This window comes from Rhinopithecus bieti, unplaced genomic scaffold, assembly GCF_001698545.2.
Source record: "Rhinopithecus bieti isolate Rb0 unplaced genomic scaffold, ASM169854v2 scaffold_35884, whole genome shotgun sequence".
Lineage (NCBI taxonomy): Eukaryota > Metazoa > Chordata > Mammalia > Primates > Cercopithecidae > Rhinopithecus > Rhinopithecus bieti.
In genome coordinates this window covers 185130-208692 of record NW_016814992.1, presented here as the reverse complement: position 1 = coordinate 208692, position 23563 = coordinate 185130, and the positions used below count along the sequence as shown (strand labels likewise).

At 44.5% G+C, this 23563-nt stretch overlaps 1 protein-coding gene and 1 pseudogene across 8 annotated transcripts in view; one reads left to right on the top strand and one right to left on the bottom strand.

Annotated features, from left to right (window-relative positions):
• Positions 1–17316, top strand: part of SPIRE1 (spire type actin nucleation factor 1) — a 196318-nt gene extending 179002 nt beyond the window's left edge. For 4 of the 8 annotated variants that reach the window (XM_017852878.1, XM_017852879.1, XM_017852876.1 and 1 more), the window contains 6 exons: positions 2741–2914; positions 8091–8228; positions 9426–9496; positions 10038–10065; positions 10163–10296; positions 13958–17316. In XM_017852878.1, the coding sequence (XP_017708367.1) occupies positions 2741–2914; positions 8091–8228; positions 9426–9496; positions 10038–10065; positions 10163–10296; positions 13958–14216 (804 nt within the window). In that variant the 3' untranslated portion in view covers positions 14217–17316. The remainder of the gene's footprint in view (positions 1–2740; positions 2915–8090; positions 8229–9425; positions 9497–10037; positions 10066–10162; positions 10297–13957) is intronic. The other 4 variants (XM_017852884.1, XM_017852882.1, XM_017852883.1 and 1 more) reach the window with 1 other exon arrangement.
• Positions 12431–13017, bottom strand: LOC108515752 (high mobility group protein B3 pseudogene; annotated as a pseudogene).
• Positions 17317–23563: the final 6247 nt, after the last annotated feature.

The following is a 23563-nucleotide window of genomic DNA, read 5'->3' as shown; positions in this document are numbered from 1 at the left end:
AGAGATTTACAGGCTCTTCTAGTGGGTGCTCATTTCTAACCACAGTGGGCAGCACACAAGGGTCTGCCAGGAGGAATTAAGAGATCTCCCGGTCAGTGGAGGTCTCCAGAGACTCTTCTGTAGCCCCACTTGGCTTCTGAAGTATTTGTAGGCAAGATGCACAGCTGTAATTAATATTCTACCCACAGTCAAATATCTAATGTGTTTTCAAATATTAATGAATGAAAAATAATAGAATATATTGAATACATAAGTCTATTTTTTTAAGGCTGTGACGAATTATTAGAGTTTCAATTAAAGTAGTAACAGGCCGGGCGCGGTGGCTCAAGCCTGTAATCCCAGCACTTTGGGAGGCCGAGGCGGGCGGATCACAAGGTCAGGAGGTCGAGACCATCCTGGCTAACACAGTGAAACCCCGTCTCCACTTAAAAAATACAAAAAAAAAAAGTAGCCGGGCGAGATGGCGGCGCCTGTAGTCCCAGCTACTCGGGAGGCTGAGGCAGGAGAATGGCGTGGACCCGGGAGGCGGAGCTTGCAGTGAGCTGAGATCCGGCCACTGCACTCCAGCCTGGGCGACAGAGCGAGACTCCGTCTCAAAAAAAATAAATAAATAAAAAATAAAGTAGTAACAGATGGGAGATAATGCGGTTATTGTGAAGACAAGGATTTTGAACAGAGCTTAGAAGGTGAATATTTGATCATTCATCTCTATTCCAAAACAGTGCAGTTAAAGAACTAATGATTTTATGGCCATTCCTGATAGGATTCTTCTAGCTCCGGAATAATCACTAAAACACAGCTATTTGATTAACTATAGCCTTGTCAGTGATTTACCAACAGGAAAACAGAAAGATTCAAACTAAAAAAATCTAAAGACTTGTTTTCATGTAATAGGTTGTTGCTTTTACCAAAATATACAGCTATTATCACAACTTTAAAATACGTAAGAGGGGCCAGGCACAGTGGCTCACACCTGTAATCACAGCACTTTGGGAGGCTGAGGGAGGAGAATCGCCTGAGGCCAGAAGTTTGAGACCAGCCTGGGCAACTTAAGAAACCCCTGTCTCTAAAATTTTAATTAAAACTTAGTTAGATGTGGTGGTGCCTGCCCATAATCCCAGCTACTCAGGATGCTGCAGAGGGAGGATCCCTTGAGCCTAGGAGTTTGATGCCACAGTGAACTAAGAATGTGCCACTCCACTCCAGCATAGGTGACAGATATGTGTATATGTGTGTATATTTGTGTGTGTATATATATACATACATATACACACACACACACATATGTATATATGTAGGTAAGAGGGAACTTGTGGTTTTTTTCCATAAGTCTAATTATTAGGGTATTCTCTTCTTCACTCAGCTTTTCCTAGAAGTCAGTCTGTCATTCAGCTGGGAACTGGCCTTTATGTGATCATAGAATGTCATAATTGAGGTTAGACTTAAAGTTTAAAATTGTCAATGTAAAGGAACTATCAGATTAGCTATAAAGTAGTTTCAGCTTATAATAGAAATTATGCTAAGACCTTCAGCTGACACCAAAGGCCAATGAACGTGTCTGTTTCCTGCTAAAGCAGAGCTCTTAGTGCGTGCTCGGTCAGGCTGTGCACTGTTTTTTTGTGGAGCAGGAAGGAGAGCACAATAAACTAACTTGCAATCACTGAGGAAGGTCTCAGCGAGCAGGCAGTGGGAGAGCCCCTCTGGTCAGCACTCAACAGTGGTCAGATTGAGGGCAGGGAGCAGAGTCCACGCAGGCCTCCGAGCACCAGCGGAGACTAAACGAAATGATCTTTCTTGCTAATAGCTTATCTTGGGAAATCCATAAAATCATACCTTGTAGTAACGCCCTGTAGCTTGGTAAGTATTTTTATAAGTGTAATTAATTTTAAAATGTAGCTGCATTTTAGAAAACAAAGAATCATTTTGTATTTGTAACTCCTTAACTGAAAATGGCAGGAATGTTTTTATTGTTGATAATTTATTTTTTTTTTTTTGAGATGGAGTTTTGCTCTTGTTGCCCAGACTGGAGTGCAATGGCGCGATCTTGGCTCAGCACAACCTCCACCTCCCGGGTTCAAGCCATTCTCCTGCCTCAGCCTCCTGAGTAGTTGGGATTGCAGACATGTGCCACCACACCCAGCTAATTTTGTATTTTTAGTAGAGACGGGGTTTCTCCATGTTGGTCAGGCTGATCTCTAACTTGTGACCTCAGGTGATCCACCCACCTCGGCCTCCCAAAGTACTGGGATTACAGGCATGAGCCACTGCACCTGGTGATAATTTTTATTTTTATTGTATCTTCCTCCCTTTTCTTGTGATGTTTAAAATATTTTTTTTTCATCATTTGGTCAAATAACTGAGGGTAAGTACCCATCCAGGGCAGGCACAAGTGGCTGCCTGGCACATGTCCCCATGCTTTCTTGGGCACAGTAACGAGTTGCCTCTGTCCTTTGTCACAACAACCCCCACTGAGGAAACTCAGTGTTCACAGGACCCTAAATTAGATAAAAATCCTTGCTGTGTGAACGCTGAGATTCTCCAGGAAGGACTTCGTGGTTTCATCACTGATTTATACGTGTGGATGCAGATGTTGGCACGGACCGTACCATCCTCATGGTGGTTTTTGTTCTGTTTTCCTTTTGTGATCTGTAATCACTGTGTGTAGGTCACTTGTGTTCAGCATTATTTTCTCCTTTTCTTTTCCCCCTGCCATTTTCTTTTTCCCTTATCTGTTGTTCAGGTTCCTAGGATAACCAGTGTATGGCCAAGGACGCCTTTTCGACCACTTTTTTCTACCATACAAACAGCTTCTCTGCTCAGCTCTCATCCTTTTGAAGCAGCCATGTTTGGGGTAGCAGGGGCTATGTATTATCTGTGTGAGAGAGCTTTTACCAGCAGGTGGAAATCCTCAAAGGTTGGCCTCTTTCTGCTGGGTCTGGGATTATTTCATTCTCTGTATCTCTGACGGTGACACCTCAACTGTTGCGCTCTCTGAGAATTAACCGCTTAGATGGCACTTTGCTTCCAATCATTGATTCCACTCTTGTGCAGGATGCACCGATCATGCTGTGGTCTCCGTTGAGAGGGAAATACCTAGGAAAGGACAACAAACTCGAAATGCAGCATCTGATGAGAGGGACCTGTGGGTGTTTGCCTCCTCGGGGGACCTAATCGTAGAGCAGAGTCAGTGCTGCCACCTTTCTCCTGTGCAGCCGGCACTCTGAGCCCGTGGGGTGCATTCCTCCTAGGGCTCCCCCCACCATCAGAGGAGTTTTTGCTCACTCATTCCATGGGCAGAGCAGCCTCCTGCCAGGCCAGGTAGCCACGGTGGATTCCACCCACCCACAGACACCTGCACAACCAGGGCGTGGGCTCAGGAAGCCTGTGTGCTCCCAGCACCTGTCATGAAGCTGTGTTTTGACAAGCAGGGTGTGCGTTACTTCTCTGCAGAGAGAAACTTCAAGTTTCCTTTTTATTGATGTAGCTACTTTAAATAATTCTGCATTATATTACTGTTTTTTGAGGTTTTTTACATATCATTACTTGCACCTTCACATTTCTAAGTGAAATAAAAAGCTCTAGGACCATATTGAAGCCTCTTGTGGCACCAGGCAGCAGGTGCTCAGGGCAGCCTTTGTGCCACAGTAGGCAGGGCCCGGCTCTCCAAAGCCCTGGGTTTACTAACCTTGTCCTTGACAGATGACCCTGCAGCTGGTTTCTTTGTTATTCTTTCTAGTCATCTTGATATGGAAAGGAGACTCAGTGTAAATAAGACGTAACACATTCCTTTCTCTGATCTTTGTCATGAAATGCAAGAAAAACCTCTGTCCTTTTGCCTGTTTTAGATATGCCCTTGGGCAGCATGTGTTCAGGTGCCAAGGTGGGTTTTTAACTCCTGTCACTGCTGCCTCTGCTGAAGACCTGCTGGCATTTGATTATCAATTCTCCCCATGCAGAGATATCTCAACACTAAGGCCATATACCACTTAGGCAGAGAAAGAATATCACTTTCAGTTTTGTTTGTTTGTTTGTTTTTGGGTTTTTTTGAGACGGAGTCTCACTCTGTCACCCAGGCTGGAGTGCAGTGGAACGATCTCGGCTCACTGCAGGCTCTGCCTCCTGGGTTCACACCATTCTCGTGCCTCAGCCTCCTGAGTAGCTGGGACTACAGGCACCTGCCACCATGCCTGGCTAATTTTTTTTGTATTTTTAGTAGAGACGGGGTTTCACCATGTTAGCCAGGATGGTCTCGATCTCCTGACCTTGTGATCTGCCCACCTTGGCCTTCCAGGGTGCCGGGATTACAGGCATGAGCCACCGTGCCTGGCCTTCACTTTGAGTTTTATAGTTGATTAAGAAGAGTAAACTTAACAGTTGCTGTTTTTATTTAAATTTGCCTCTCTTTGGTTTATTAAAACTCAAAAGCAATGGTTATTTTGTTAATTTTCAAATACTGGTTAATTTATTAGGTTTTTACTAATCATGAACACTGTATAAAAGATGACTACTTCGCTGGGCATGGTGACTCATGCCTGTAATCCCAGCACTTTGGGAGGCCGAGGCGGCCGGATCATGAGGTCAAGAGATCGAGACCATGGTAAAACCCCGTCTCTACTAAAGAGAAAAAAATTAGCTGGGCGAGGTGGCGGGCGCCTGTAGTCCCAGCTACTCGGGAGGCTGAGGCAGGAGAATGGCGTGAACCCAGGAGGCGGAGCTTGCAGGGAGCCGAGATGGCGCCACTGCACTCCAGCCTGGGCGACAGAGTGAGACTCCATCTCGAAAAGAAAAAAAAAAAATGAGTATTCCCATTTCTCTCTGTGGCACAATAACCAAAATTTTACATTATGCTGCCTAATCTCCATGCTGCCCAACGACCCCTTTTGAATGGTAAAATATAGCCAGAATAATCATCAAAAAAACTCAACAATTTTAGTGACATGCATAGAAGTAAGTTTAAAGTCTTGGAGCACATTGTTATCTTCATTAAAGCTCTCTAACATTTAGCTTCCCTTTCCTGAATCTGGGAGTCCCATTGACACATGGGCAAGCAAGGGAACTAGAATTGTGCTAGTGTGGTTCTTCCCCGGCCACATCTGGCCACTCAGATGGGCCGAACACTTGCTGTGGGAGCCACAGGCAGTGCCGTGGTGGGGAAGGGCTCCCGCTCTCGCTGGGGCCTTAAGTGGCTTCCACACTCCAGAGTGCTAGTAGCTCTGCGAGGTCTGTGGAAGTTTAATTTGGCTTTGGAGATGTCAAATTAATATTTTTGTAAACTGAAAAAAATAAAACTATTTTAGTAACTATTAATCATTTTCTTTTATGTTGCATTAAAGTTTTGTTGTCCTTGGGAAGGCTCCAAGATTAAAACATTAGCATTTGACCAGATGGAAATTATTTCACTAAAGGGTAGTCTACTTGGAATTTTTTTAAAAGAACAAAAAAACAAACACAAATCTACTATTTTTAAATTATATCTCATGATGGCCAGGCACGGTTGCTCACACCTGTGATCCCAGCACTTTGGGAGACTGAGGCTGGTGGATCACTTGAGGACAGGAGCTCGAGACCAGCCTGGCCAACATGGCCAGGTGTGGTGGTGGACACCTGTAATCCCAGCTACTCAGGAGGCTGAGGCACGAGAGTCACTTGACCCCGGTAGGCAGAGGTTGCGGTGAGCCAAGATCATGCCACTGTACTCCAGCCTGGGTGACAGAGCGAGACCTTGTCTCAAAACAAAACAAAAACAATTACATACCGTGAAGTACTGGATTTTCATGTGGGTCAGTGAGTTGAAAGTGTGCTTTACTGAGCCCTTTTGTGACTCAAGACTGAAGAGAGGGAGGTGCAAGCTGCCTAGTTGGTTGCGCCATGCTGGCGTATCCCTACAAATGAAAAAAGGTCCATCTGCCTGAAGGGTTTACAGCCCAATTATCCATGTTATAAAGTCAGTTAAGCTGGTACCATTTGCTGCCTTCCTAGCACACACAATAACAAATCTGGCTATCTGGTTATTTGCTACATAATAAATCTAGTAGTGTTTACCTGGTTATGTGCTAGATTCCCACATTATTTTGTTGCAGCATAGCCATTTTGTCATGTAGTTAGCCATCAGAAGGTATACCCTACTCATACTGATCACCGATGAATAAAAATAATAGCAAAACTTCTGAAATACATTAAAAGCTGAGAAATGCCATCATTTGGATGTATTCAGCCAACACTACTTACTTAGTACACAGTTTTAATGGCCTAACCCTCAAAAATTCAGTTTATTGTTCCCACTTAACACTACTCTTCTGAGAGTGGAGCAAAACAGAGTAGGTATCAGGCAGGCACGCCGATTTAATTCTGTCATCTCTGAAAGTAGTTCCTGTTGAAAGAGAAAACTGTGATCGTTGATTTTTTAAATGAGTATTTTAGGCACCCTAGAGCAAAGGATACAATCTTTCTGAATAAACTCACCCCCCTGTTCTCTTATACTAATAAGCTCCTCATCTTAAAAATTCAATTGCAGGATTTTCTGAAAGCATTTTTAAGCAAATGTAATCTTAAGTTCACTTGAACAGAGATGGTTTTGTATTGATTTTTAGTAAGAAGCAGTAGTTCTTCAGACTACTTTTTTAAGTAAAATGCTAATGTTTGACAAGTTTGTAACCTAGATTGAGTTTTGTTTTTCTCTGATTGAAAGACAGAACTGATTGTTAAAACTCCATAAACTGACTGCATTCATGGTCATGTGCTTTCTCACTGGCGTGTTGGACTCCAGACTGCCTGTGAGCGATGCTGTGTGTGTGTGGGAGTGAATTATAATGTGTTTGTGCTGAGAACATTCAGTTTCAGTGTCACTGCACCACAATGGCCCCTTGCAGCCTGGCAGGGTCCGAATGCACAAGACTGTTCTGTCTTTCTCTGAGATCCACCAATCAAGTGCGGGGCCGGCTGGGGAGCGGATGGGTGTGAGGCTCTTATTCAGTGAGATCAGTTACATCAACATCTTCCGCAGCTGCTTGTAGGGAAACCATTAACACAAGACCGCCAACATAAATATTTATTACGAAATTCTTTTACATTCCTCTAGTCTTTCCAGTGCTGACTCTACATTTAGCAGTTGTTGAAAGTAACAACAAATCTAGAGAACTGTGGCGCAGCCTGGAGAGATTGCCTTTTGGGTATAAACGCTCCAGTAGTTTCGTGTTCCAGTTCCACTCGTACCATTAGGATTTGTAAAGTTGTGCTGATGTAACTGATCACTAAATAATGCTTGTCAGTAAAAATTACTAACCACCTTCTTTTGGCTATTCTGGGTACCACGAATGAGTTTTAAAAACAGGGCCATGCTGGGCGTGGTGGCTTACCCCTGTAACCCCAGCACTTTGGGAGGCCGAAGTGGGCAGATCACTTGAGCCCAGGAGTTCAAGACCAGCCTGGGCAACATGGTGAAACCCCATCTCTGCCAAAAATACAAAAAATTAGCTGGGCATGGTGTCATGCACCTGTAGTCCCAGATACTTGGGAGGCTGAGGTGAGAGGATCACTTGAGCCCAGGAAGTCAAGACTGCAGTGACCCACAATCGCGCCACTGCCCTCCAGCCTGGGTGACAGAATGAGACCCTGTTGTAAAAAAAAAAAAAAAGGACCAGTGTAGATTTGCTTTTTATCTACTGGTATATAATATACAACACAACACTAAGTAATGTCTTTTTCATAAGCATAGAAGAAAACTGACCACAAAATTGGTTTAGAATAAAATTTTTTTTCAGTATTTCAAGCCCTGCTTGAAATATTTCAGTACAGCCCTGCTTAACGGAATAGAGCTACTTGAGTCAAAATACCTGAGCAAATGTGAGGAACTGTCATTTATTGGACATTTCAGTAGATCACTTGGTCCCCAAATGTTTTCTGCCATCTTTAGTCTTAGGGTAATTAGAAATGATGTGGTCCCCAGAGGGAGCCAGCTCTGTCCCAGTGGTCATTGGGAAACCTCTTTTCTTCTCTGAAGCTACTAATCAGGTGTCTGATCTGAAGGGAAATTTTGCACTTCCAGAACAGGGGGTAGGAATCTTTTACTCATGTGACATTTTGAATTTCAGGAGGAATTCTGCTACCCAGTGGAATGCCTCGCTCTTACTGTGGAAGAAGTGATGCATATTCGCCAGGTCCTGGTGAAGGCAGAGCTGGAAAAATACCAACAGTATAAAGACATCTACACCGCCTTGAAAAAAGGAAAGGTAGTGCTGTTTAAAGTTGATTGATGAGAAGAGTAAAAGAATGGCCAGTCCCATGCATGGTCTCCTGGGAGAGTTACCTGCTGGCACAGACTGGGAGGGGATTTGGGATGTGTGATGTCCAGGTCCTAGTAGACTGTACCTGTGCTGCCTCATTCACAAGAGGGGGCATGTTCGTTTCTCCCTTAGAAATAAAAACTGGAAGATTTTCAAGCAACCAGAACAAATAACAATATGTCTTCATAAAACCATGTGTGTGGCCGGGCATGGTGGCTCACGCCTGTAATCCCAGCACTTTGGGAGGCTGAGGTGGGCAGATCACGAGGTCAGGAGATCAAGACCATCCTGACCAACATGGTGAAACCCCGTCTCTACTAAAAATACAAAAATTAGCTGGGTGTGGTGCTGTGTGCCTGTAGTCCCTACTCGGGAGACTGAGGCAGGAGAATCACTTGAACCCAGGAGGTGGAGGTTGCAGTGAGCCAAGACACCACTGCACTCCAGCCTGACAACATAGTGAGACTCCGTCTCAAAAAAAAAAAAAAGTCGTGAGCATTTAGTCATTATGCTTTTAAAGGATCTGTAAAGAAAATATATCTGAGAAGGCCGGGGCAGTGGCTCACACCTATAATCCTGGCACTTTGGGAGGCCGAGGTGGGTGGATCATGAGATCAGGAGATCGAGAGACCATCCTGGCTAACACGGTGAAATCCCGTCTCTACTAAAAATACAAAAAAACTAGCCGGGTGAGGTGGCGGCGCCTATAGTCCCAGCTACTCGGGAGGCTGAGGCAGGAGAATGGTGTGACCCCGGGAGGCGGAGCTTGCAGTGAGCCGAGATGGCATCACTGCACTCCAGCCTGGGCAAAACAGCAAGACTCTGTCTCAAAAAAAAAGAAAGAAAATGTATCTGAGAATCAGAGGAGGGTTTCAGAACCTTCTTCAGATTCCTTCCATGATGAGGAGACACTTAAGAGCTGTGGCCTTTTATTATCTTTTGAAATAGAATTCTTATTAAATACAGAGCCACATTGTCAGCATCACAGAGCCAGCTGTTTTAAACAGCATTTCTGAATTCTCTTCCTCCTCTTGTCTGTTCCACATCCCCCATAATAGAGATGTAAATCATATTCAAACGTGGATGTTAGGAAATTTGCTGTTGGCAATGTTTCTTTTTTCCTCTTAAACTTGTATTTTTTAGCTCTGCTTTTGTTGCCGAACCAGGAGGTTTTCCTTCTTCACTTGGTCTTATACCTGTCAGTTCTGTAAGAGGTAAGGTATTTTGTAACTGATGAAAAGATAAATGTAACAGTCGTAAGAGAAATACCAATTACCTTCCTTATGTCATCATCTTTCTACACAGGAGTAAAGTTAGAAATGACTCATTCTGCCACGTTACATTGTGCTATCCTTGTAGGTTAGGAATACTGATTTCTCAAGAGAGTGAGCCAAATATTTATTTGATATTGAACCTAGAAATGTTTCTCTGTATGTTACTTCTTTTACGTAACTAAGATCATTCTAATAATCTGTCATGTTTGAACAGAAAAAAATAAGATGTGATTATCATATGATCCCTGGATAGACAAATAAGAAAATTCCAAACAGATGTAAGTTGATCCTTTATAGGAGACAGTGTAAGAGTTAAGTTCTGTAGATTATCTTTTTGGCAATTTGCAGTGTGTCAATTCTAATAGAAGGGAGAGTTTTGCAGTTTATTGTAGAAACTTACAACTGTACTGCCATAGGCTTCTCTGACTCCCAGCTGTATCCCCTGTATCACGCCAAGTAACATTTGTGATTTTGTGTACAGGCCGGTGTGCTCACAGTGTTGCAAAAAGGTAAGCTAAGCTTGGTCCATTTATACCTGTGCTGGTTTTAGTGACTTCCTCTGAATTTAACAGTACTGCTCATTGTCAGCTTTATTTGGGATAACAGATGCGGCTGCCCTCCAAGCCATACTCCACTCTTCCTATCTTTTCATTGGGACCTTCTGCTCTGCAAAGAGGCGAAAGTATGAGGTCAGAAAAACCCTCCGCTGCTCATCATCGACCACTGCGGAGCATTGCCAGGTGAGCAAGGGGCCTGGGTTGTCAAATCATCCTTTGCAAAAGAAGAGTTCTCCTTTCGAGGACTGTGGTGCGGTGTTAGGGTTTTGGTTGGTTGGTTGGTTGGTTGGTCGGTTGGTTGGTTGGTTTTTTTTTTTTTTTTTTGAGACGGAGCCTGGCTCTGTGGCCCAGGCTGGAGTGCGGTGGCCGGATCTCAGCTCACTGCAAGCTCCGCCTCCCGGGTTCACGCCATTCTCCTGCCTCAGCCACCCGAGTAGCTGGGACTACAGGCGCCCGCCACCTCGCCCGGCTAGTTTTTTGTATTTCTAGTGGAGACGGGGTTTCACCCTGTTAGCCAGGATGGTCTCGATCTCCTGACCTCGTGATCCGCCCGCCTCGGCCTCCCAAAGTGCTGGGATTACAGACTTGAGCCACCGCGCCCGGCCGGTTGGTTGGTTTTAATACAGTTTTACACACAAATCTCCAAAACTTCCCCAAAGGTAACTTTTCAAGGAATAATGGCTAGCTACTTGAAAGATACTTTCATCACAGAGTTTATAAGTTTATATTTTTTTCTACTTTAGAAAAAACTATTTTACTGTGTCCTATAAGAGTCATCTTTAAAACTGACCTTGTTTTCAATGGAGTTGGAAATTGGAATGTAATAGTCTCATCCTTCTTTCCTCCTTGTATAGTTTTGAAAGGAATCTGTTTAAATCCTGTTTACAATGTTCTGCCATAGCTTTGACTGACTTTATTATTATTCTAAAGGCAGAAATAAAGTTTTATGCCAAAGGCTGATAATTTAAAAGAAAAAATATCACCTGAGTATCAGTCCCTTTGCATTTAGTGCAGGGTAAGTTTAGTGTTGGGCCTTAAGAAAGATGGAAGGGGCCGGGCGTGGTGGCTCAAGCCTGTAATCCCAGCACTTTGGGAGGCCGAGACGGGCGGATCACTAGGTCAGGAGATCGAGACCATCCTGGCTAACATGGTGAAACCCCGTCTCTACTAAAAAATACAAAAAACTAGCTGGGCGAGGTGGCGGGCGCCTGTAGTCCCAGCTACTCGGGAGGCTGAGGCAGGAGAATGGCATAAACCCGGGAGGCGGAGCTTGCAGTGAGCTGAGATCTGGCCACTGCACTCCAGCCTGGGTGACAGAGCGAGACTCCGTCTCAAAAAAAAAAAAAAAGAAAGATGGAAGGAGGTAGGCCAGCTCAAGCTTCAAGCTGGCAGGGCCAAGAGGCTGGGCTTTGATGCACCAACCACATGTCATGGCTCTGTGGACAGCGAGGCGAGGAAGCTGTGAGCCCAGCATGAACCTTGTGCCTGAAACGTCTGCCTCTGTGCTTGGGCTCCCTCCTCTGAGACCTCTGGGTGTGAACTGTCAGTGAACTCAAGGCAGTGCACATAACAGCTGCTGCAGTTTTCCATACTTACTCTGAACCTACTATAGACTCCCTGTTTATATCTTGTTTGGTTTAGTTAAAGTAGTAAATAAGGCCGGGCGCGGTGGCTCATGCCTGTAATCCCAGCACTTTGGGAGGCCGAGGCGGGTGGATCACAAGGTCAGGAGATCGAGGCCATCCTGGCTAACACGGTGAAACCCCATCTCTACTAAAAATACAAAAAAATTAGCCTGGTGTGGTGGCGGGCACCTGTGGTACCAGCTACTCGGGAGGCTGAGGCAGGAGAATGGTGTGAACCTGGGAGGCGGAGCTTGCAGTGAGCCGGGATCGTGCCACTGCACTCCAGCCTGGGTGACAGAGTGAGACTCCGTCTCAAAAAAAAAATAATAGTAAATAGGTAGATGATTCCTGGATATCTCAGACATTCCTGGAAACATTTGTTATGATGTTGGTCTGGTTAACTCCATCTCCTTGGAATCCCAATAAATAATTGCCCAAATACAGGGAATTGTTGGGGAGGGAGAGGCTTGTTTGATAAATACATAAATGATGAGAAAACTGGTCAAAAGATAGTTTTTTAGGATGTGTCATGGGATTAAGAGAAATTTACTTGAATTTCCTATAGTCTGACCTGCCATCTACGGTTAGCTAATGTTCACTGGGAATCAGTTGAATACCCTGTTTTCCAAGAATTCTAGACAGGTGGTTAAGAGTTTTTAGTATTTTTTTTTTTTTTCAGATAAACAGTTTCTTTACTCATCCTCCTCCTCCTCCTCCTCTTCTTCCTTTTCATCTTCTTCATCGTCATCTTCCTCTTCCACCCTTTTCTGGGCAACTTTAGCAGGACCCTTTTCTCCATCAAACTTTCCTTTCGAATTATAGTCAGAAACATCCTTCTCACACTTTTCCTTCAGCTTTGCCACCTTAGTGGTGTAAGGCTGCTTTTCACTGTCATTTAAGTTCTTCCACATCTCACCCAGCTTTTTTGCCACGTCTCCAGTAGAGACGCCGGAGTGTATGAATTTGATCTTGGGGTGGAATTCCGAATAGAGCAGGAAGAATCCAGATGGTGGCCTTTTCAGGGCATTAGGATCCTCCTTCTTGCCTCCCTTAGCTGGTCCATAATCCTTCGTTTCCCAATGGTACTGTACTTTATCCACCTTTGCCATTTCATCAAATTTAGACTTCTCTTTCCCAGACGTTGTCTTCCACCTTTCAGAGCACTTGGAAAAGTCTGCAAAATTGACTGAGACCTCTGGGCTTTTCTTACGTTCTTCTCTGCACGTCTGCACAAAGCAGGCATCTTGCCCTTTGATTTCTTGGGGTCACCTTTAGCCATCCTGACTGTATTGTGCGATAGTCTGGGCAGCGCCTTTTTTTTTTTTTTTTTTTTTTTTTGAGACGGAGTCTCGCTCTGTCACCCAGGCTGGAGTGCAGTGGTGCTATCTCGGCTGACTGCAAGCCCCGCCTCCTGGGTTCACGCCATACTCCTGTCTCAGCCTCCTGTGTCGCTGAGACTACAGGCGTCTGCCACCTCGCCTGGCAAATTTTGTTTTGTATATTTAGTAGAGACAGGGTTTCACCCTGTTAGCCAGGATGGTCTCCATCTCCTGACCTCGTGATCCACCTGCCTGGGCCTCCCAAAGTGCTGGAATTACAGGCATGAGCCATTGCACCCGGCCTGGGCAATGCCTATCTTATAAGACATGTTTCCTGCTTTCGTTTTTCTTTCTTTCTTTTTTTTTTTTTTTTTTCTTTCTTTCTTTCTTTCTTTCTTTTTTTTTTTTTTGAGACAGTTTCGCTTTTCTCACCCTGGCTGGAGTGCAGTGGTGCCATCTTGGCTCACTACAACCTCCATCTCCCAGGTTCAAGCGATTCTCCTGCCTCAGCCTCCCAAGTAGTGGGGATTACGGGGCCTGCCACCATGCCCAGCTAATTTTTTTTTTTTTTTTAAGGAGAGACTGGGTTTCGCCATGTTAGCCAGGCTGGCCTCAAACTCTTGACCTCAGGTGATCCGCCTGCCTCGGCCTCCCAAAGTGCTGGGATTACAGGTGTGAGCCACCACACCTGGCCTCCTACTTTCTTTTCTAAGTAATATTTTTTAGCCTTGTCTCCAATAAGAAATTTTTTTAGAAGGACATATGATTAAATCACTCATCCATTCCATGATGTTTTGACAACAAATTTACTTTTTTTTACACATATTTTCTTCTTATTGCAGGAGATCTGTAAGTAACAATGCTGGGCTTCTGTTTGGTTTTCTATTGTTTTTACCCCAGGTTCTCCTCAAAATCTAAGTCTATGGACAAATCAGATGAGGAACTCCAGTTTCCCAAAGAGTTGATGGAGGACTGGAGCACCATGGAGGTGTGTGTGGACTGCAAGAAGTTCATTTCGGAAATCATCAGTTCAAGCCGGCGCAGTCTGGTGTTGGCCAACAAACGGGCCCGATTGAAAAGGAAAACGCAGTCTTTCTATATGTCCCCACCAGGCCCCTCGGAGTACTGCCCTTCGGAGAGGACGATCAGTGAGATCTGAGCCTCGTGCCTTTCAGCTGCTTTTGTGCTTAGAGTCAGCGTCCGTGTGCGAGAACACTGAGCCGGGCTGGCTCCCCTTTCTGTGGTTTTAGTTAACGGGCTTGAATTTGCATTAGATCAGATTTTTGCTGCATCACATTGTTTCACATACTGAATGCTGTGTTCATATCAATTAATGAAATGTGACAGGTCCGCCAATTGCTCGTTTGCACTGAGAGAGGACAACAGTTTGAAACTTACTTTTGTGTGTGTGTGGCTTTGGGAGCCAGTAATTACTTCCTTAGTTCAGTTCTTTACTGTTCCTCGAATAATCTCCTGACTAAGGCAAAAAAATCAGAAAAGCTTCTCCTGTGAGAATCAGCCTAACAGAGACGCCGATGTCAGCACAGCCCTAAGCAGTAAGTCATATTGGCATTTCCACGTGACCGTGTTTCTATCCCGTGTACAGAGAGATCCAGAGCCCTACACTCCAGGACCTGGGGACTCACCGCACAGAACCTAGAAGCACCTGCTGACACTCTCCAACTGATTTTTAAATTATTGTTGCTTGGAGATAAAAATTACATAAGGGACTTTATGCCTGCATTCTAGTGCAAAACATCTGAAGAGCTGTACACCCACAAGGGTGACTGTTTTCCCTGAGTGGCCGTGTTGTCCCCGTGCCCTGGATCAGTGTCTCCTGAGTGGATGACAGGTCTTCATTCCTCCCTATCTTGAATGTATTATGGTTACTGATAGTTTTATAATGGAGGTCTAAGAATTGAAGTTTTGTGGGAGTTTCAGGACAAAGGGAGGCTAAAAGTTTGTGAAGAAGTTGAGCATATTTTGGTTACCTCTGAGAAGGGTTGTGACAGTGTACAGTGGCAGCTGTTGGCCACGCTGCAGAAATGAGCTGGAGCTCATGCGTTTTCAGCTACGTTTTTCATCACTTTCTAGTACATCCATCTTGAGTAAATTAAGCCACAATTTGGTACCTAGGGTCTCAAAAACAAATTTATTTTATAAATGAATTTTAAAAGAAAAAATATCTACTTCTTTTAAAGTTAGAAGAAAAGTAACCTGCCGACAGGCAACATTTTTGGGGTGCTTTCTGCACTAGTTTTCCTTGTAAATTATTTGAGTGAGTAGGTTGGGTTTCTGATGAAAGTAGACTAGAGGGTAGCATTGTATGCCTCAAATGTCTCAGTGTGTTTGACTCATACCATGGGCTATACTTTATTATTCCGGTATGCTTACAAATGACCGACCAATCAAATTGCCATTAAAGTTTGGAAAATCTGTTACTGCACATGCACAATAATTTCCAGAAAGCCGTAGGACATGTCTGCAGTCAGCACCAGGACAGCACCGTGTCATGAAAGGCATGGCGGCTGCATTTCATACCACATCAAATACAGTAACATTTCTCTACTAAATTAACAGCAATACCTCAAAACTGCTCCGGTAGTAGTTTTTAATGGGTTGAAATTTACAGTTTAGTAAATGGCTTAAAATTACTTATGAAATAAACTTTACCAGTTGACTAAAATAATGCATGTTAACAGTTGGTCTGTATTTGCATGTAAAAGTGGGCCACCAGAGAACCCTCATTGATTACTTAAGTGTTTAAATTATTTTAAAGACTCCTGTTTAAGAGCTTTAAGAATTGTACTGGGTGAATCTCATTTATAAAACTTCCTAAGAGCCTATCTGAACTCTATACTCCAGACAGTTAGGTGGGAGTAGAAATCTACCCCCTTTGATGACCACAGGCTTGAGTTTTAAAATGACTACCCAGAAGGGCACAAGGGGAGGAAGTGGTATTTGTATATGTATATAAATACGCACCTAGGAGAATGTGCTTTTAAAATAATTACTACTGTTTTATTAAAACATAAGAAACTACACCCCAAAATAAGACTTTGATTCACATTCACAAAGCAAACATCTAGTAAATGTTTTTCACTTCACTTTATGATACTGTATTGGATGATTTGGGCATTACAGTCACCTCTTACCACAACATAGAACATCCATTCTTCAACAGCATTAACAGAGTTTGCCAAGTGCGTTAAAGAGGTCACAGGGAGGGTACGTTCATATGAAACAATCTGCAGAAAGGGCACATGGCACAAAGTTGTAGAAATCCAATTACTATCATTTTTTGTTGCCAAAACAAAGTCTTACATTTAACCCCCCTTCGTACCATCCCCCCAACACGTCACCTAAGCTAGATATTTTCCATAGGGTAATTCACTAAGAGCTTGTGGAGCTTGGTTTTAAAATCCTTAGCCTAGTCTGACTTTAGGCATAGCTTCCAGTTCTCCCTTCCTTGTCCTGGTTTCTTGTTCAGCTTTTACTTCTAATCCAACAACAAAAGAGATGTCTGGCTGGTCTCAGCTAGAGTCTGATGTGTCTTAGAGCATGTGTGCATTTCTGAACCATCATCCCTGCTCTCCTCTCAGCTCCCTCCAGGCCTGAGCACCGGTTCCTTTTGTCCCGTACGTCATAAAGTCACACTATTGGGAAACCTGTGCTTCCCTCTCCATGGCTTAACTCCCTGTCAGTGTCAGAGTGTGTAAGAATGCTTGTAAATATTGTAATATACTTACTAATATTTGAAAGATATTCATTCAGTGGACAGTGGGAATTAACTCCCAAGGCGAGTGAAAAGAAATGATCGACATGTACATTGATTTAACAATCTTATTAGATTTTAATTCTTAAGTATTTCAAATGAAACCAGAAAGTGGTTATGTAGGAGGCTTAAAATGATCTTATGTCTAAGGAGATTCTGTTATTAGCACCATGAACTCGTACTATGAAATTTTTAAGCCTTTTATTTTTCTAACTATATTAATATAGGACTGGATTTTAGGCATCATAGAGGAAACACAAAAGTTGTTGCTGTTTGCTAAAGCAATATAGCAGAAAATTCGTACATGCAAAACTGTTGAAGGACCACAGAGAAATGTGTACTACTGACGGGGCTTTTACTAGGCTTCCTGCGTGTGTAAAAGTCGAGGTATTGCTGGCATTCAGGGTGACATGATGGTACTAAATGTTTTCCATTCAAGTCTTCTATTTTAAAATTTAGGGAAAAATAAAATGGCTTTCCATCATACGTTCTGTGTTGAGTTCCTATTGTAAGACGGTGATGCCTTTTGTTAACTTGCTGTCAGAAATCATCTCGATTGGGAATACAGGGTACTTTTATCAGCAGCCTGTGAAGAAATACAGTCTAGGCCGGGCGTGGTAGCTCAGTGATCCCAGCACTTTGGGAGGCCGACGCAGATGGATCATCTGAGGTCAGGAGTTCAAGCAATTCTCGTGCCTCAGCCTCCAGAGTAGCTGGGATTACAGGTGCCTGCCACCACACCCAGCTAATTTTTGTATTTTTGTACATGGTGGCCAACATAATGAAACCCCATCTCTACTAAAAATACAGAATTTAGCCGGGCATGGTGGTGTGCTTCTGTAATCCCAGCTACTGGGGAGGCTAAGGCATGAGAATCGCTTGAACCCGGAAGGTGGAGGTTGCAGTGAGCTGAGATCATGCCACTGTACTCCAGCCTGGGCAACAGAGCAAGACTACCCCTCACAAAAAAAGAAATACAGTCTACGAGGACCGCACGGGAAAAATTCACCACCATAGTGACAAGCAGCCGTGAGTTAGGAGAGTATGTAAAGAGCACGTAACATTTTACTATGTGTCACAAATACGGAGACAAATCCTGTGGGAGATGGATGAAGCTTTCTTTCACAGCTTCCTGCAGGCATAATTGATAAAGCAGAAAAGCCTGCGCAGCTCAATAAGCAGTAAGTCATGTTGGCATTCCCACGTGACCGTGTTTCTATCCCGTGTAAAGAGACATCCAGAGCCCTACACGCCAGGACCTGGGGGCTCACCGCACAGAACCTAGAAGCACCTGCTGACACTCTCTGATTTTTAAATTATTGTTGCTTGGAAATAAAAATTACATTAAGGAACTTTATGCCTGCATTCTAGTGCAAAGCATCTGAAGAGCTGTACACCCACAAGGGTGACTATTTCCCCAGCCATGCACAGGCATGTCCCACCGCATCATGTGTGGCTTGGTGGCGCTTCACAGGGGCTGCATTTTTACAGTTTGCGGCAGCCCTGCCGCTGGCAAGTCAGTCGGCAGCGTTGTTTCCAACAGCTTGTGCGCACTTTGTGTCCCTGCATCACATTTTGGTAACTCTCCCAACATTTCAAGCTTTTTCATTATTACTGTATCTTTTATGGTGATCTGTGGTCTTTGATGTCACTATTGTAATTGTTTTGGGGAGCCATGAACTGGGCCCATATAAGATGGCAAACTTAATCGGTAAATGTTGTGTGTGTTCCGACCGTTCCCCATCTCTCTCCCTCTCCTCAGACTCCCCATTCCCTGAGAAACAATATTGAAATGAGGCCAGTAACCCTACAGTACAGTGGCTTCTAAGTGTTGAGTGAAAGAAAGAGTTGAGTCTCTCATTTTAAATCTAAAGCTAGAAATGATTATGCTTAGTGAGGCAGGCATTCAAAGCTGAGATGGGCCCAACGCTAGGCCTCTTGCACCAAACAGCCAAGCTGTGAATGCAAAGAAAAAGTTACTGAAGGAAATTAACAAGTGCCACTCCAGTGAACACTAATGATAAGAAAGCAAGCTGTGTGTGGTGCATGCCTGTAGTCCCAGCTCTTCAGGAGGCTGATGCAGGAGGATTGCTTGAGCCCCAGGAGTTTGAGGCCGCAGTGAGCTATGATCACACCACTGGATTCTGTTCTGGGTGACAGAGTGAGACTCCATCTCTTAAAAAAAAATGATAAGAAAGCAAAACAGCCTTATTTCCTGATACGGAGAATGTTTGAATGATCTGGATAAAGAACCACATTTTGAGAATGTTTGAGTGGTCTGGACAAAGAGCAGCCACATTTCCTTAAGCCACATCGAATCCAAAGCAAGGCCCTAACTCACTTCAATTCTTTGAAGGCTGAGAGAGGTAAGGAGGCTGCAGAAGAAAATCTGAAAGCTAACAGAGGTTGGTTCATGAAGTTTAAGGAAAGAAGCCATCTCCGTAACATAAAGTACAAGGTAAAGCAGTAAGTGCTGATGGAGAAGCTGCAGCAAGTTCTTCAGAAGATCTAGCTATGATCTTGAAGAAGGTGACTACACGACACATTTGCAATGCAGATGAAACAGAAGGTGCCGTGTAGAACTTTCATAGCTACAGAACAGTCAATGCCGGGCTTCCGGGCTTCAAAGGCGGACATTCTTGTTAGGGACTAATGCAGCTGGTGACCTTAAGATGAAGCCAGTGCTCATTTACCATTTGGAAAATCCTAAGGCCCTTGAGTCTGAAGTTAAATCTACTCTGCCTGTACCCTACCAATGACTAACAAAGCCTTGACAGATGACAGCAGATCTGTTTACAGCAAGGTTTACTGAATGTTTTAAGCCTACTGTTGAGACCTACTGCTCAGAAAAAAAGATTGCTTTCAAAATATTACTGCTCATTGACAAATGCATCTGGTCACCCAAGAGTTCTGATGGAGATGTACAAGGAGATTATTGTTGTTTTCATGCCTGCTAACGCAACATCCATTCTGTAGCCCATGGATCAAGGAGTAATTTTTACTTTTATTTAAGAAATACACTTCATCAGGCTTTAGCTGTCACAGGCAGTGGTTCCTCTGACGGATCTGGGCAAAGCATATTGAAAACCCTCAGGAAAGGATTCACCATTCTAGACGCCATTAAAAACATTGGCGATTCGTGGAAGGAGGTCAAAATGCAACATCAACAGGAGTTTGGAAGAAGTTCATTCCAAGACTCCAGTAGAGGAAGTAACTGCAGACGGGGTGGAAGTAGCAAGTGAACTAGAATTAGACCATGTAGCCTGAGGATGTGACTGAATTACTGCAGTCTCATGAGAAAACGTAAATTACTGAGGCATTGGTTCTTGTGAACGAGCAATGTGGGTTTTTTAGAGGAAATTGCCGGTGTAGATGCTGTGAACATTGTTGAAACGATCAAAGATTTAGAGTTGTGCATACTTAGTTGATAAAGCAGCGCCAGGGTTTGAGAAGATTAACTCAGATCTTGGAAGTCATTCTACTGTGGGTAACCTGTTATCAAACACCATTGCATGCTACAGAGAAATTTTTCATGAAAGGAAAAATGCAGTTGACACCGCAAACTTCATTGTTTTGTAAAATGTGTCCCTCAACGGACACACTCCTAAAATACGAGCAGAACGTTCTTGTGTTTTTATGTTAACTAAGAATGCATGGTTTACCTTCCAAGTATCTTACACATTACATAATGTTGAGTTTTATATTAATCCATTTACATAAGCTCTTCCCTCAGCTGCCAGACATTTTTAGGAGCCCCTTCCTCTGAAGTTACTCTGTGATACGTGTGTGTCAAGATACTTGTGTGTATGTGTCCAACTCATAATCCACATGTCCAGTGACTAAGTCCAAGTCAAAATCTTTGACTCCTGCTTCCTGTATTGAAGATACACAAAGAATTTGGATACCATAAGTGGGAAAAGCTTTGAGTAACACATATTTAACTTTTTTCTTACCAGCTCCAGTTGAGGAAAAGATGTACAGTTGTAAATCACAGTCTACAGTTTCATGAAGAAAACTACCTTTAGAAAAGGACTTGATTACACACGTGAGTTATTTAAAGACTCCTTGGCCAGACATGGTGGCACATGCTTGTAATCCCAGCATTCTGGAGGCCAAGGCGAGTGGATCAGGAGTTTGAGACCAGCCTGCCCAACATGGTGAAACCCCATCTCTACTAAAAATACAAAAAGGTAGCCTGGCGTGGGGGTGGGCGCCTGTAATTCCAGTTATGCAGGAGGCTGAGGCAGGAGAATCGCTTGAACCTGGGAGGCAGAGGTTACAGTGAGCTGAGATTATGCCACTGCCCTCCAGCCTGGGCAACAAGAGAGAAACCCAGTCTCAAATAAAGACTCCTGATATAGCTGCAGAATGTGCATGTGCTCACACCATGCACACGCACACACACATTCATTATAGCTTATAATAAAGGGTATGGTGCTTCCCTCCTGTTAGCCAAAGGCATGTGAATGTGAAACCTCTCCCTTTGCCCACCCAAAAAAGTTTAAGAGCTAAGACCTGCTTAATATAAAACCCAGCCGGGCACAGTGGCTCATGCCTGTAATCTCAGCACTTTGGGAGGCCAAGGTGAGAGGACTGTTTGAGTCCAAGAGTTCAAAACCAGCCTTGGCAACATGGTGAGACCCCCATCTCAAAAAAAAACAAGCCTCTGCCTACACAAATCAAATGTTCTGATGCAGGCTGGGCGTGGTGCCTCACGCCTGTAATCCCAGCACTCTGGGAGACTGAGGCGGGTAGATCACTTGAGGTCAGGAGTTCAAGACCAACCTGGCCAACATGACGAAACGCCATCTCTACTAAAAATACAAAAATTAGCTGGGCATGGTGGCACGCACCTGTAGTCCTAACTACTCAGGAAGCTAAGGCAGGAGAATCGCTTGAACCTGGGAGGCAGAGGTTCCTGTGAGCCGAGATTGCGCCACTGTACTCCAGCCTGGGTGGAAAAAACTTCAGATGCAGTTACCTGGAGGACTGAATTTTCACTATTCCAGCTCATCCTGTTAACATACACGTGGTGTCTAATATGTTAGCCATTGCTGTGCAGGGCACTGCAGCTGTGCTCCTGATACTGGTGGCTGCCTCGGAGCCCGTCTGATGGAAGCAGTGACAGCAAGCGTTCCAGAACTGACAGGACAGCGCTCCGGAAATGTGGCGCATCTGGAAGCTTATGCCCTCAGGGCTTGAGAGCGGAAGAAACATCTGCATGTTTGACACAGCCTAGTGTTCAGGTCTCTTTTGGCACCAAGAGGGTCAGACGCTGTGAGTCCTGTGCTGGGAATGGCTGCAGCTGCTGCAGTGAGGCAGGTTGTCTGTGGATTGAGGGGATGCAGCTCCCTTGACGCTTGCCCGTCTTGTGCGCATTCTTCTTTGCTTTGGGACTCCCTTCTGACTACAGCAATCATCTGTTGTCCCTGATCTGCCTCCATCCCTAACCCCCTTCCCTAGGGTGACAGCAGAGAACTTCACATCCCAATTTCTCCCAGCAGCAAGAGTTTGTGAGAGAGTAAAAAGCCAACGACGAGGATTTCTGCAGCTCTAACCTGAACCTCAGGCTCCTGAGCAGACACTGTGTGGAACCTCCAGGGAAGCGTGTGGAAGAGAAGGGAGGGATGGCCCACATCCGCACAGGAGAGCCTTCCCAGCAATGCAGCTTCTACAGAAAAAGTCACTCCTTTTTTTTTTTTTTTTTTTTTTGAGACGGAGTTTCGCTCTTTTGTTGCCCAGGCTGGAGTGCAATGGCACAATCTCGGCTCACTGCAACTTCCGCCCCTCTGGGTTCAAATGATTCTCCTGCCTCAGCCTCCTGAGTAGCTGGGGACTACGGGCACCTGCCACCACGCCCAGCTAATTTTGTATAAAGAGACGGGGTTTCTCATGTTGGTCAGGCTGGTCTCAAACTCCCGACCTCAGGTGATTTGCCCGCCTCAGCCTCCCAAAGTGCTGGGAATACAGGTGTGAGCCACCATGCCCCCCAGTCACTTCTTTTTCTAAGAGACAGGGTCTCACTCTCACCAAGGCTGGAGTGCAGTGGTGCAAAGCTGCTCACGGAAGCCTTGGGCTCCTGGGCTCAAGCGATCCTCCCACATCAGCCTCCTAAGGAGTTGAGACTACAAGTGCATGCCACCACGCCTGGCGAACTTAAAAAAAAAAAAAAATGAAGCGACAGGGGTCTCCCTATGTTGCCCAGGCTGGTCTGGAACTCCTGAGCTCAAGCGATCCGCCCACTTCAGCCTCCCAAAGTGCTGGAATACAGGTGTGAGCCATCATGCCCGGCCACTTTCTGTGTCTGTTTTGGGGTTTTTTTTTTTTTTTTTTTAGATGGAGTCTCGCTGTCACCCAGGCTGGAGTGCAGTGGCACAATCTGGGTTCACTGCACCCTCCACCTCCTAGGTTCAAGTGATTCCCCTGCTTCAGCCTTCTGAGTAGCTGAGACTACAGGCACCTACCACCAATGCCCAGCTAATTTTTGTATTTTTACTAGAGATGGGGTTTTGCCATATTGGCCAGGCTGGTCTTGAACTCCTGAGCTCAAGTGATCTGCCCACCTCGGCCTCCCAAAGTGCTGGGATTACAGGCATGAGCTACTGCGCTAGGCCTTAAAGTGATAAAACTTTCATCTTAAACATCTCAAAGGGAAAAGCAGCCTAAAAACTCAGCTTGACTACCAAGGGGAACATGAGTTGAGATAAGAAGCCACTAGGGGGGCATCCACC